This window comes from Anser cygnoides, chromosome 33 (assembly GCF_040182565.1).
Source record: "Anser cygnoides isolate HZ-2024a breed goose chromosome 33, Taihu_goose_T2T_genome, whole genome shotgun sequence".
NCBI classification, from domain to species: Eukaryota; Metazoa; Chordata; class Aves; order Anseriformes; family Anatidae; genus Anser; species Anser cygnoides.
In genome coordinates, this window is record NC_089905.1 from 3,267,056 (window position 1) to 3,282,159 (window position 15,104).

The 15,104-nt window shown below is 39.8% G+C and overlaps 1 protein-coding gene across 3 annotated transcripts in view; it reads right to left on the reverse strand.

The window, feature by feature from the left end:
- Nucleotides 1-1,571: 1,571 nt before the first annotated feature.
- The window catches only part of ASH1L (ASH1 like histone lysine methyltransferase), a 58,771-nt gene continuing 45,238 nt past the window's right edge, over nucleotides 1,572-15,104 (reverse strand). Inside the window, exons 13-28 of one of the 3 annotated variants that reach the window (XM_066985888.1) lie at nucleotides 14,657-14,765; nucleotides 14,321-14,482; nucleotides 14,037-14,131; nucleotides 13,607-13,764; nucleotides 12,714-12,866; nucleotides 12,197-12,251; nucleotides 11,962-12,094; nucleotides 11,240-11,488; nucleotides 10,714-10,800; nucleotides 10,374-10,464; nucleotides 8,431-8,569; nucleotides 7,670-7,842; nucleotides 7,054-7,220; nucleotides 5,852-5,892; nucleotides 4,838-5,139; nucleotides 1,572-3,881 (exon numbers count right to left, since the gene is read on the reverse strand). In XM_066985888.1, coding sequence (XP_066841989.1) covers nucleotides 3,790-3,881; nucleotides 4,838-5,139; nucleotides 5,852-5,892; nucleotides 7,054-7,220; nucleotides 7,670-7,842; nucleotides 8,431-8,569; nucleotides 10,374-10,464; nucleotides 10,714-10,800; nucleotides 11,240-11,488; nucleotides 11,962-12,094; nucleotides 12,197-12,251; nucleotides 12,714-12,866; nucleotides 13,607-13,764; nucleotides 14,037-14,131; nucleotides 14,321-14,482; nucleotides 14,657-14,765 — 2,206 coding nt within the window. In that variant the 3' untranslated portion in view covers nucleotides 1,572-3,789. Of the gene's footprint in view, nucleotides 3,882-4,837; nucleotides 5,140-5,851; nucleotides 5,893-7,053; nucleotides 7,221-7,669; nucleotides 7,843-8,430; nucleotides 8,570-10,373; nucleotides 10,465-10,713; nucleotides 10,801-11,239; nucleotides 11,489-11,961; nucleotides 12,095-12,196; nucleotides 12,252-12,707; nucleotides 12,867-13,606; nucleotides 13,765-14,036; nucleotides 14,132-14,320; nucleotides 14,483-14,656; nucleotides 14,766-15,104 lie in introns of those variants that run through there. The other 2 variants (XM_066985887.1, XR_010827087.1) reach the window with 2 other exon arrangements.

A 15,104-nucleotide genomic window follows, 5' to 3' on the forward strand; every position in this document is an offset into this window, starting at 1 on the left:
TCCTCGGCTGTGACTGGATCATTGCAGCTGTGGGGCTGGAAATGGCTGCATTGCCCCTCCCTGCACGCGTGGCTGGGGCTGGAGCTGGGTGGTAGGTGCCTGCAGGGGAAAGCCACGCGTGCAGGGACGGTGCTGGTGCCCAGCTTGCTGCTCCATGCCCATCCAGGTTCCTCCCGTGCTGGGGACAGGCTGGCATTTACAGGGAGGTGCGTAGAGAACAGGACCAGGCTCCTGTGAGGTGCCTAGCGGTGCCAGGACACCAGGCAATAGCACAAAGTGAAGCACAGGAGAGGCTACAGTTGCTGTTTCAGTGGCACATGAGACCGTATTTCAGGAGCTAGGCTGTGTCCTGCTTTGAGGATAAAGTGGATTTTTTTTCTTTTTAATTCTGTTCTCATTTTCATTTCTCGCTCCGTAAGTTTTATTCTCAGAAAAGGGATGTTACAGCTTAATTGGAATGTTATTTGGATTGCCTTAAGTAGGTTTGATTGAATTCCACAACTGCCTCTGGATTTTGAAATGGGGTCAAGCCAGCAGGATGGTAATCCGGGTACTTTGTCAATTACTGTTATTTTTAAAGCACTACAATCCTTGGCATGGTGTCTCTGTTTAAAAGAAAAAGACATTGCAAAGTGTACAGGTCAAGCATGGTGTTTTAATGACACCACAGAGAGTCAGGAAATGGAAAAAAAATATCAAGTTACATTAAAAGGGCTCATCAATATACTATTTCATTCCTGCGTAACTAATGCGGGTAGTTGCCAAATTTATTCCCAGAAATTACTTTTGAACCAGAGGAAATTTAAACCCTAAATGAAGATTTGTGAGGATCATCGATCTCATTAGTGCCAACCTTGGTAGAGGCAATCGGAGAAAGTGCAAGGTTGAAGATGCCTCAGAAAGGACAGCGTGCAGGACACAATGTTCTCAATTTCTGTCTCTCCCCGTTGCCGCATTCTGTGTGTTCCTCATGATCACGCCGATGATTCCCAATAACTCAAAATTAATTACCTCTCAGTCTTTCTAGCTTGCTTGACTTTTCGGTAATGGCAGGGGGGATATTGCTTACAGTGCAAATCATCTGTCTGATGTGACTCGGATCTGATGCTAGTGGCGACTGGGATGCATTAACAAACCTTGGAGCTGACGGAATCGACTCTGTCGTCTCTATGGGCACGGGGGGCACTGCCTCTAGGCACCAGGGGTCTATATTCTGGAAATAGGCACTAAATTCATAGACTGAATTATTCACGTACTAACCTGCCGTTGTACACGGTTACACATCCTCTGACTACCAAACTGCATGTCTGTGCTGATGCTGCGCTGTCTCTGCAAACACGCTGCCACCATCGTTCCTGCCAAGGGCTGAACAGAACCATCAGCATCAAGCTACAACCTCGCAAAATGCCATCAGCAAGCAGGAAATTGGGTATCTGAAAGAAACGGGGCAACAACTCACATAAAAGAGGCTGCAAGAGAGGCAGGACATGACAGGAGGGGCCGAGTCAAAGAGGCAATTAAAAAAAAAATAATAAACCAAAGACATGTCAAAAAACACCCCACAAGTCATCGATAGGAAAAGATTTTCCATTTAATACTAGACTCTCTCAGGATTGAGATGCAGGCTTTTTATGCAATTACATCCAATGTTAAAATTGGTAATACATAATTTACAAAGATTAACATCAAAACAATGATCTATTTAGATATGCTTTGTAAAAAGGAAATATATTAGCAGCATTTATTTTCAGCAATCACACAGCCTACACCCATGCAGACTAAGAGTTCATATCTATTTGCAATAATGTAGTGCTTCCTGGTCTTAAAACAGCGATCCTGGTGACACACTGGTCTTCTCATTATTATAAAATAACCGAAAAATAAAAAAAGTCATTAATTTCTACACCAGTAAGAAAAACAATTCTTTGCACTTACCTAACATTTGATTGTCTAAAAAACATTTTGTTTAGTCTTTCAACAAAAGAAAGATAAAATGACAGAGCTAGTGTCTCGCTTCTGTACGCACTTTATTTTTTAAAAACTTTTTAGTGTTTAACACCATTTGAGACAATGATTTCTGTTTTAAACTAAATGAGACAACTCAAGATTTTGGACATGCGATATTCCTACTACACGCACGAGTATTTTATACTCAGGGTTCCTGGTACTGTACAGTGCTTCTCTACAGTAAGAAAATATTCCAAACTATTTTCTTATTTCTTTTTTTTTTTAATAAAATATTTTTTCTCAAAGGGTTTTTTTCCTTTCTTTTTTTTTTTTCTTTTTAAATCAACACATAAAAGTTAATGGAATGAGTCATGTTCCACTAAGAGTAAAATAATTATAATAATAACAAGAATGTACATTAGGACAAGCTTGGTCCATTAAAAAGGAACATGTAACTACTGTATTGCTTTACATCCACGCAGCAGATATATACAACTTGGCACATTAAAAACTGGTTTTCTTATAAGAACATCTAAAACAGGACTGTATATGCATATGTACGTCTGAAAGACAAAAAAGCAAAGCCATTTTAAAGGGTCAGTGTATGCCTATCACCCCCTCCCTCTGCCACAGCCTGGGCTGGACCCAGAGGCAGGTGACAGCTTTGTGGCTCCTCACGCCAGGGCAGGTTATCGGTGTAACGCGAGGGGTCCTGCTACAGCACTAGCTCATGGTACACCACGGAAATCGAGATTTCATGCAGTGAGATTCAGTGCCTTGGCTCTTACTTTTGGGAATAATCATCTTTGTCAGGGCAGAGAGAGAGGGTGGTGCGAGATACACTGTCTCTTAATTTAAGAGACGGACATTTTAAGCTGTACAACCAGAACACAAGAATAGTGTTAGCAGTTGATATATTCTACAGTTCACAACAAATACTCGCTCTGAATACTGCTTGACGGTTCATGTAGTGAAGGTTTCCTTTTTTTTTTTTTCCTTTTTCTTTTTCTTTTAACAGGTTTTAATTTGCACAACACACTAGACACACAAGAACCACAGCTTATCAAAAAAACCAACAGCAATGGTGTTGTCAGGATTTGACTTGCTTTATAAAATTTCTCTGCAGAAAAAAAGTGAAAAAAATCACACCCCGCCCCCTCCCCCCTCTACAATGCAGTACAAGTGCCTCAACCAACCAACTCTTGCTTTACTCCAGCGTGACTTTGGAAATTGCTCCTTGTCACAGATCAAAGGTACATGTGTGCACTGGCCGTTCCACGGTGAACATTTTGCACATTCGGGTACGTTTCTCTCTTCTTGGAACTTGTGCAAATCAGAGGCCACAACTTTAGGGCAGCCTTTAATTTTAAGCCACTGGGCCTTCACCCTCCCATCTGGATTTCATTCACTGGCATGGGCAATGGTGGTGCCAACAGTATCTTGTACAATCACAGGTTAATTGGCGAACGTGGGGAATATTCTCAGAGTAAGTCTGTCCTCATCCTTCTTACCTCCCCATCTTTTTTTTTTTTTTTTTTTCCGCTGAGTGGGAATATCAAGCAAAAATAAATTAAATTTGACCATCCTGGACAATAACCACGAGGTTTTTCTCAGTACCTAACATCAATACAAGGCACGCCCAACAACACACACACCATAAGAGCACTGCAGAGCAGGGCAGGGCAACCTGCCAACCCAGACATCTAAGTGCTAACTGTTTGTATATTTGTCAGTTTTCTGCTGCCCTCTTTTCCTTGGCTGGTGCACAAGAAGTTGGGCTCCTGCCCTCAGTCCTCAGCAGACCTTGTAGCAGACTCCAGACCACAACTTCCTCTCGTGGCATCACTTTCTGAAGCTGCTCTCTGGGATGGTGAGAGTGCGCCGCCTCAGTTTTCTTCCTGATCCTTCCTCCAGCAAGTAAGTGACATCAATAGCTGCAACAGACCACAGGCTATTGGTAAAGATGGTGACACCAGGTATAGCTTTACTATTTCCTTACTCACAGTTTTTTCAAGGATGATTGCATCCATAGGGATATTCAAAACTCCACTGGACAAGCTGCTGAGCAACCCAATTTGTCTGAAGTTCGCCTTGCTTAGATGGGAGGATGATTAGACCTCAACCCAAATTACTCTATGAGGCTATGCATTATTATTTTGTGTTAGCTCCCAGAACATGAAAGAAAAAAGTGATTTACTGGTCTGAACGCAGCTCATCCTAGGTTTTAATTCTAATAGTTATCTAAGCTATCTCTAGATCACCCTGAGAAGCGTGTTACAGTATGATTATGTATACACAAACCAGTTTGTGGGGAGCATACGCCAGCAACCAAAGCACGAACTCTTCGAATACCACTGGCCTGTTAAAAGGATGACCTGTAGCAACATTCAGGTTGCTGGATCTCCACTGTCACAGCAGCTAATGATATTGCAATTAAAAACAGGGAACTACTTAACCAGGGCAACCACTGCACCATCATTCTACAGTTCAGAAGTTACCCAGAACCCAACAGTAAGAACTATCACTAAAAGTCAAAAATTACTTCCTAAATTCTTTCGTCTTTCATTGCATGTCTGTTATGTTTCTCAGTTGTAAACAAGGAGTAATGGGGGAATGTCCTCAGACAGTCTTTGTGGTTACTAAAAATACTATACAAAACAGTGTCAGTAGTAAGAAATTTCATATGAATTCAGAAAACTGCTACTGTTGCAAAAGAAAACATTACTGCAAAGAAAACTAATTATTAGTAATGTCCACTAGAAAAATATTCAGACAAAAGTATTAATTTTATCAACACAGTCTGCAGTGAGCTAAAGAAAAAAAACAAACAAAACAAAAAAATCAAACTACAGAAGAAATGCTCTTGTGTAACCACAGCATAAAATCTCACCGTTTTTCCCTGGGATTTTCTCTAAGAGGGTTAGCAGGATTTGATTAAGTCTCTCTCTCTGAATATGCCGCCTTTCCTCTGGAGTGCACAGCTGCCTTGTGTCAGAATTGCCTTCTTCCACCTTTTTATCAGTTTCACAGGTCTCACTAGAGACTGCCTCTTTTTCTGGCTCCTCTGTGCTAGGCACCTCACTTGAAGTTTGCTCTTGGTTTCCTAATACATCTTCAATAAGTGGAAGAGAATCTTCTTCTTGGTTTAAGTCTTTGATCTGTGTTTTTGAGCGATCTGTTTTCCAGGATGATCTGGCAGGAAAAGAAGAGTTTAAATACCAAATTTTTTCCAGACACTTACCTGAAAGGTGAATTACTAGAGAGTCAAGGACTCTTCAATAGGTAGGAGACTTTCTGGAATCTCGGTCATTTTACTTAATAATACATGCATTCAAACCCACCAGATCTATGGGAGGATATAGGCCTATAATCTCATTTGCATAAGGTCAAATGCAGTCTTTCAAAAAACAATTCCTTTTTAATTTCAATTTGTAAATATTTTCATTTGCCAAAATAGTTGAGCACAACACATACTGATGTTTTCTTGTCAACTACCATGGCTCCTGGTAAGTACTTGTAAAGTCTCTAACAGAACTGAGAGAATGCACTGGCCCTGGCTGTTATTACAAGGAATACGTGGTCAGTCTATTCAGTGACTGATCTCCCTCCTGTGCTGGGCTATGCCTTCTCCCAATTCAGCTGCTTCTGCTAACTTTCAAAATGGCTTCTGTACTTTCCTGACTAATAAGCATATTATTAAGGAACACCAAGGCTGGTTCTATATTCCCTCTCTTCCCCCTCATTCCCTTTTCTTTCTCTGAAAGTTCAGAGAATTGCTTTAAAGAATTTAAGTATTATTTCCACAGCACCCAGGAAAATGGGTACGAAGAACACTGGACACTTGACAAGCACACAGGATCTATCCCATCTCTTCTCAACCAACAATCTGGTAGGTAAGACTTACCGGCCTCCATTTCTCTTGTAGTTGTCTGGTACATAATGAGGCTATAACAACAATAAAGATTATGGTTAATACTGAATAAACTTCACAGTGCTGGTCTAGTATTATGGAAGTACCAATACAGGACTTGCCTATCTGGCACTTTGCATATGCCAGTGCATGGCTGGTGTATCTCACACATTAGACAAATCCAAAGGAGAAGGGATAAAAACCTCATGTAATAGGGATAAATTAGAGCCAGACTTGCTATCTGATTCTTTTTATCTTCTAAACAAATTTTAAGCCATAGACCATTATGAAAAAAATGCTCTTTACTTTTCGCACAGCACAAGTTCGGAGCCTTCTCGAAATTCACTATAAGAATCTCTCTGCTCCCGAAGAAAAGTGCTTACTTGCAGAAAATCTGCTACATCTGATACCTCAAAACTCAAGAGACAAAGTAGTGTTGGGCAGGAGGATGTACACAATGAAGAGTTGCTACTCCCACAGAATAGAGGAAAATAAGACTGGAATGAATGGACAATCAGATGCAGCATGGTAAGGCAAGGTGTACTTCATGATCAGGCCACCTACCTATTAGGCTGCTGTTTTTTGATAAGACATCCATTTTCAGTGATTATTATATAAGAAAGCAAGTGGTATGTCATTTGATAAAGCAGAGAAATGGAAATAAGAAAATTCTGCTTTTCTGTATTTGGAATTCAAAGGTACTGCTGAAAAGCATTTTATAGGCAAAGTTTATTAAAACATCGAGCAATTATATCAAAGGAAAGAAAGCCTGACACAGACTGGCTAACAAACTCACACTGGACTATACGCTGTGTGGTTCTCTGAAACATACGAAATTATTTTAGAGCTGCAGAATTGCTGCCCAAAAGTGAATTTTAAGATTTCCTCTGTTCAGGAACGACTCGCACGAAATTACCATCTAGATTTCTGTCAGAAACCAACATCTCCAAACTTCCACATCACTATTTGTTTGCCTCAACATCTGTTTGCCTTTCAATTGCATATTCTGTGTCTACAGTCAATTTTTATTTCTGAGCTTTTTTCTAGCCAACTATTCATCCAGTCTGTGTATGCTTATGTGCCATTTTCCTCAGGTTTACAATCCTTCATTCATAAACAGAGAGGCAGGGGCTTCCGAAAAATATGTCCAGCCTTCTGGTAAAAAAAATAAGGAAGCTACGAGAAGAAACACTTACTGAGAAGTCTCTCTTGGGTGTGAGTTTCTTGGGGAAGTGGTCAAAGGCATAGGGCTTGGTGCAGACAGGGTAACGATTCCGGTGGATCTTGTAGAAGAGATGAGCAGATTTATCAAGGCGGTAATCACAAATATATACATCCTGCTCCTTCACACCTTTTGGCCTCCCTGCAGTTTCAAAACGAAGTACATATGAAAAAAATATTAATCAGATTCAAGAGAAGACAGAGGATACCAGAACAAAGCCATACGCAGTGTCAGAAGTATGGGCTTTAAGGTGTTAAGTGGGATGGCAGGTATCGTTACGATTCTGAATCAAGGGGAACAAACGCTGGACACATTCCTAGTTCAAATGTAAGAGAAAAACCTGTAGATTCCAACCAAATAATTCCAAACCTATTTTTACCACCATCACCGTCTCTTCCTTATGCACTGCAATACAACCCTGCCGCTATCTCCTCAGTACTGCCCCTTGTGCAGCAGAAACCACTGTTCAGTGCTAAGGCAATAGCGCCTCCTCAGCTCTGATACCCTGTAAACACTGGCTACTGCCTTTTTGCAGCACTATTTTAGCATACTTCCCAAATTTAATTTCTCATCCTATTAAGTTTCCTTACCTTTGCAGTAGGTGTATAGGTCAAGAACACAGCACGTTCCCACAACAGCCTCTAAGGGGATAATTTCATACAATGGCACCCGGAACAGCTCATTGTGATAAAACTTTCGAGAAGGGGAATGATGTGTTTCATGTGGACGGAAATAATGATGACCAAATGCAAACCGCTCCTCTCTGCTCGAAGATGTGTAGGTAAGAGAAAAGAACAAACAGAAGAAAAAAAGACTATTTCTATAAACCTGTGATACAACTTTACCTAATGCCCTCCATTTAATTTTGAACTATCTACCTTGTACTTTGCAATGGCTGTGATGAAAGGCAAACTTACATGAATATAACACTTTCAACTTTATCTCCTTCAGCAAGTGGAAATGTTCCTATTGTGATTTTTATGAACACAGCAGACTTACCGTGCTGCTATCAATGGGGCATAAGCATTTAATCATGTTACAGTGGCTTAGCAAGTCAGTGATCATTAGCTGAGCCAATTCAGCTGTCAGTGTGTATTCTCAGCCTATTCCAACAGTGAAGGAAATGTATCAACTTATATCTCTTATCCCCTGCTTACACCTCCAACTTTATATGTTTTTACTTCACAGTTGTGGAGTACATGCAGAGACAAGTGGGAAATCATCTAGTCTTTGTAACTTAACCATGTTCAGTCCCGCATTTTTAAGCTATAACAAGACTTCCACAAAATTACTGTATTTTGACAGGTAGGTATATGGAATGTCTCAAATTCAAAAGATGCCTTGAACATACTTCTCATTTTTCCAGAGTTTTTCAATGCGGAAAATATCGAGTTTCTCCCTGTTGATGTGGGACAGCAGCCGATACGACTGCCGGACAGGGTGTCCATCTGGAGTTCTACGGCTGTCTCTCATCAGGTAAACACAATCACCTGGCAATAGGCACAAAATACACACCTGTAACTTCTCATCAGTCCAGCACACCAAAAATAGAGGAGTAAATGGTTTCATTAAAACTAACATGACAGAGCTACCTAACATTGAATTGCAGAGTGATGCAAAACCAATCCAGAGCCAGTAAAAGGAGGAAAGGTGACCCTCATCATTTTCAGAAAAACTTTACTAGCAAAGAACTAAACATAACTTGAACTGCATGCCCACACTGAAAATAGAAACGTGTAACGAATCCGGATAAATTATGGCAGGACATGTAACAAAGTAAGTTTTTATAATGACAGTATGTACAAATTAGTGATAGCTGCAATTTTTAAAGAATAAGACTTTAAGAGGTCCTCTAACCAGAGACTGAAGAACCCTCACTTATTTATAGGGATTCAATCACAGTAAAGTGTACACTCACATGTCAGGCAGTTGGAAGCTTTTCAGCCTTGTTCATTGAAAACATGAGGAGTTCTCAAGCTTGGAACTTGAAGATAGACTAATTCAATTGTTCAGACAACTCCCTGGCAGTGAAGGCAGACTGACATAAAGAAATGCTATCCTCTCATAAGCCTTTTCAGTCTTATCACAAGATCAGCCTCTTCCTAATATACAACATGCAGGAAAAATGTCATAGTCTATGCATACTGCAACTGCAGGCCTGATGGTCACTACGGTCTCTTTTGCCTTGCAATCTGCAAATTGCATGACCTTATGGAAACCAGAGACAGAAAAAAACTGTTTCAACTCTGCAACTGAATCGCAGCAATTACTATAGGCAAACATCATGCTTCAGAACCTTTGGTGGAGAACTCGAGATCAGCAAAGAATCCATGTTTTTTCCCTTTTTCTACTGTAATGTGTATTACTTCCTAGCACCTTCCGGGCATAACCTTGCTCAGTCTATTCCCTGTAACTGCACAGGCACTGTTGGGGCCTAACTGTTGGTGGCAGTTCAGTCTCCTTTGTCCTCTGCTAATGATACACGGAGTTTAGCCATGTAAGCTAACATTTTTCTAATTAATCACCAATCAAGCCCTACAAAATTAGAGGTATGTGGTTTTGTCATGACAAAAATGACCTTAACACTATAAATGACTGGAAGTTGACACAAAAAGAGCTAAAACATAACTAAATGAAACAGATTACAGAAATGCTGATGCAACCCTAGAAAGACAGTTATTCTCCAGGTGGCAACCCAGCAGAAAAACATGAGATGGGAACACCAAATGGCTGAGCTATAGACAAGACAGAGAATGCAGAGCAATGTTGAGAAAGAATGAGGGAATGTAAATTCTAGAATGCTGCAGAGGATAAAGAATGCACTGTTCCTTGGTTTTTTTTTTTGTTTGTTTGTTTGTTTTTTTAATTCTCCACTTCCCTGAGGACTCCTATTCCCCCCTAGCAAACATGCCAACTGGTTTCATTCACTCAAGAGCATTTCTCTTAAGAATAATATAGGATTCTTTCTAACCTTGTATGTATCTGAAGAACAAAGTTTAAAAAAAATCAGTGATCTTCTTTGCCTCTACTTCTAAATGTTAACTACTGGAAGCTGACTCTACATCTTTCTTCTTTGGCCAGAAGCAGAAACCTATCTGTGTTAAAGGTAATTAATGTTTCTTCGTCAACCAGTCAGTGAGAACTCAGGTTCCTTACTATGTGTCATCCCCATGCTAGCACAGGGCGCAGCTTTTTACTTCTAAAAAGATAAAAACACTTGAAACGAGGCGATGCCAGAAACCTGTGTACTCTTATCTGATGGAAATCATGGTAGGCACCAAAGTAAGCACATACCTTGGCGCAGCAACAGATCATCCCGTAACAAGCATATGTAGTAAACGCAGCCAGGCTGGGCATAATGGGGACGAGGAATCATGGGAACCTCCTGGAGGAGGAGAGAAAAAGAAAGGAGATGTTAAGACAGCCACCATAATCAGCGCAGAAGCAGGTCTGATACCCTTTTTGAAATATGCAGACGTGGCTACAGAAGAACTGACACTTAACATGACTAAATGTAATCCAAGGAAGCTACATTATAAAGTAAGAATCTCACAACGGCCTTGCCAATGTCACTATATATAAATGAAAAAACTGCTTCAATTTGTAACTGTAGTAATGAAGAAATATTTTTTACTCTGTTCACAGATCGAGGTTCACACTGCTCACACAAGTAGTGTTCAACGTCAGAATTCACACCCATACAGTCGCAATGCTGCCAGACCTAGAAAAATAGATGCATCCCAATTAGAAATTCTTGTGATATATATTATTTATAAATTGTACTTTCTCAAAAAGTATTAAGGAAAGCATGAAAATAAGCTTCACAAAGGAAATTCAAGACTTTCTCTGAACTATTTCATACTGTGTAAGAAGACAGGTAAGATCTCCATGCAACTCTTTATGTAAAAGCCCGTAATTGTTGAAATTCTGCTTGACCAAAGACAGGAGTTCTGGCAGTTTCAGGAAGTGCTAGCTACTCTATACAGAAATGCAAATTGCATTTCCTCTTTGAAAACAGAATCTCTCAATTCTTCTGGAGAGGAAATGAAGTTCTGAAGAGGTAATTTAGGCTATTATTAGTGATGCAGAGGCTGCTGGTGGAAGTTCCACTGGTTATAGTGAATAGAAAAAGAGCTCCATTTTGTGTTCCCAAGCCTCACCATGCACTTTTCACACTGGATCATGAGTCCTTCATCTTTGTAAAGGCCACAAATGCAACGGATCACATCCTCGTCCTTCTCATGACCATTTTCTTTTTCGCAGACAGATGTCTCGCTGCTGTCAGCTTCACTTGCTGTTTCTCCCACTATTTCATCAATTTGGGCAGATGCCTCATGACGAGCATTATAATACGCTTTCCGTAGCCGGCATACATCACGACCAGTTGGAGACTTTCTGCCGTAGTATTTCTGAATAAAAACAAAACAAAGAAACAAAAAACCTTTGTATGTGTTTGGTTTCCCCCCGCAGGTTCCATGTTTTTGCGCATTTCTCCTGTTTGTACACACTCTTGAAGGTGCATCCACCCATGTGGTAACATGACTGTACACCTACTTCCTTTACTTTGAACCGCAGGTCCATGTATCTTAACGTATGACACTAAAGGACAATTTACTTCTCCCCAAAAGTACTGAAATTTCATTACGCTAGCTATTGATGCATGTCCTTTACTTTCATTCGTCTGACCTAAGGCAAACAAAAGCACTAAGAATAAGCTGAAGTACATTAATTATCAATGTCTGTTCATCAGAAAAGGATTATCAAAAGTTCCCCTTCTCTAAAATATTTTTTCTTCTTTCATTACTCTAAGTCAGCAAGAGCATTAAACTAGGATATATTCCCAGTGTCTATGCAACAGCCTTAAGGCCAGAGGGAGCCTCACCTCTGCATTCCGGAAGACCTTCAGCATGTCTCCATCAAAAGCCTCCACAGTTTTATAATAGCCAGTCAAGATCTGTTTCTCAATGGTGGCAAGGTCCAACGGGTCAGAGATCTTTTCATAATAGTCTGCATTTCTAAAATGGGAACGTATGCAGAATGTCAATTTCACCAGCATTTCAAATGTATGCAAATCCCTTATAGAAAACCATGGGTTGCTCTGAGAAGCAAATACTTACTTTTTCTTTGGGGGTAGGTTGAGGAGGGGAGCTGCAAGAGCCTGCCTGGAGGAATCTGTAACAGGAACACACAGTTTAGCAACACTTACTTGAATAAAACTTAAAAAAAAAAAAAAAAAAAAAGTAACTAACTATATTCTATCCATTTTTAAAAGAAAGGCTCTTCTGGTATCAGGGAACTAAAATGGAGTTTGTTTCAAGAAGCTGGTTGCTGTACTCTGGATATATCAAAATGGAGGGCAGTTTCCTTGCAGTTCAGTAAATTGTACCATTTTGCTAAACTACTGAAAAATCAGTTTAAAAGCACAGCAACACCTGCAGATTCTGGTGTCAGAGGAAGGGGTTGAGGATAACATTGGTAGCAGGAGAAAGGAAAAAAAAAAAAAAAAAGCAAGAGGTTATTTAAAGTCCTGACATAAACTCTTTTTTCTATTATTTCATATTCAGAGAATTCATTGTTCCGGAGGCTGAAAAACATCTCTGCAGAGATTTTTCAGGAGCATCACATCACCTTCACCTTTGTAGGATATGATGCTATCACATATTTCCTTGAAGATTTGTGCTAGGCGGGCAGCACGAGCCACTTCAATATTCTCTTCAGCTGCAGCCAAGCGTCGTGTTCTCACAGAGCGGGCGGTCTGAAGGGCTGAAAACTGGGTCATGAAGACGTCTGAAAGAGAGCAAAAAAGAATTATGTCTAAACAAGAATTTACTTGAAGATCAAATTACAGTGTCTTTTCGGATCCAGCAAGTCCATCACCAATTATTAAAATTAACTTTTTTTAAAGCTACTATAATAGTAAAAGATTATTTTCACAAGTAGGTTCTCTCACTGCTTATAGCTCATCCAAATGGTTAAGATGGTTACTAAGGTATTTTATGTTGCTGGAGCAAACGTAGCATGTCGCTAAATTCACTCAAAATACTCATTTCCCAACTCCTCGTATACCTTACAGTGGGGACCAAATCCTGCACAGCAGTGAAGATTATGGTCCTATGAACAAAGGGCTATTTTGAAACAGTATTAATACATTCATTCCAATACCTATGTTTTGTCCCATTCCCAAAACTGAATGCCAAAAAGCTTTCTTCTCTAAAGGCCTAATTCGTAAGAAAAAAGCATTAATTATTTCAGAGGAAATTGCAGAATCCCCTAATGCAAAAATACATTGAAAATATAAGAAAAAGTCTGTCTTACCCTGCTATGTAAATATAAGAGCATACATACACAACTACACACATATGTATTTTTTATCTGTAGGGCATTCCCTGTGTGCATTACAATAGACACATTGATCCTGTAGGAAGGCTAACTTTGATTTACATACAGAACTTAAGCTCTTCTTGGACATATCACATAGGATCTCAAAGGAGAAGAGTAGCAACATGAGGAACCTGTCCTGGCCTTACCAGATTTAATGTTGCCATCATCCCGACAGATTCCATTCCAGCGGTTGTATAATGATGCAGTATGGATATTATCACTGACATGCTTCACTTCCTCTTGTTTTTGTCGAATCTTTTCCCAGTTTCGTACCAAAAACACATGGTGTTTTAACACAAAATTTCTATATGAATTTAAAAAAAAACAGCATTCAGGAATCACATTCTCTGTAATTAATACCTTAACATGGCAAAAAAGAGATGTTCAGACATAAGCTTCTCATGTCAGTGGTGAGAAATGCCACCCTAACTCGTTAAAGAAGAACCAAGAACTTCTTACTCAGACATTCAGCGATGCCCTACCTTTTAGAAAATATCAGTTCAACATTTGCACTGCCCCTCAATTTCGGAGGAAAAAAACACCACCACCACCACCACCACTGAAATCATTCCCTACCTTTCTCTGTTAGACATGGGCTTCATCTGAAGCTGTGGCGTCAGCCTTGTTGGTGTGTTCACGCTTTCACTGGGTTCCTCTGGCATGTGGCCCCTCTGGAAAACAGATCATTCTGATAGACAGGAAAAACTGTGCCAAGAACCTAGCAAACCAGTAAAAGTAGTTTCTGAGACAGAAACCGTAGTATTTCTTTTACGTTTAAAATACACTTTTTTTTAGTATGATGTCACAAACTGATTTCTTACTAACTTTTATCCATGAAAGAAGCTGTCTTTACTACTTACTCTCTTTTTTAGTTTGTGCTTTGACTTCCTTTTCTCTTTTGACCGTCCAGTCCTTCTGTGAGTGCTCACAGGCTGGTTGCTTTTGCTTGCAAGTCCATTCATTCGTTGACTTTTACCTCCAATTATTCCTCTGCATTTGTCAAAACCACACTTGCAGAGTTGCTTTGGAAAAAAGAAAAGTTACTTTAAATAAAACCCGAAACACTTGGATTATCTCTCAGCATTAAAACCCGTTCTATTAAATACAACACAATAGGTTTTGCTAATTGACCTTCAACTCTACTGAACTGTTTGTCGTTGGTTATTTTTTTCAAGGTCTTGCATTGTGATCCTTACCTGTTTTTCAACATTAAATGAGTGAAAATTGTAGTCATAAGTCAATTCAGTACCAGCAGGCATGTCTTTAAGTGCATACAATCCAATCCGGTAAACACCATTAACAGACCTGCAGAGAAAATATAATGAAATATTCCAAATAATTAAAACGAAAATTGTCTTTGTCCACATAGTGGAAGTGTTGCAGACAGGAAACAATACTTCTGCCATGCTCAGGAGTACTCTTGTTCTTCATTTGACCTGTTCTCTTGTTTCTGTCTCTTACAACAGACTTTGAAAGCCACCAAAACTCAATGTTATGTTTACAAAGAGCAGGAAGTTGTGCTACAAATAGAGAAGCTATAAACTGTATCAGCTAATATGGCTGATCCACTTATCAACTCAGGCCCTCTCCATAAATCAAGAGCTTACACTGAATGTTTCACCTCATTTCACAAAATGCGCCAAA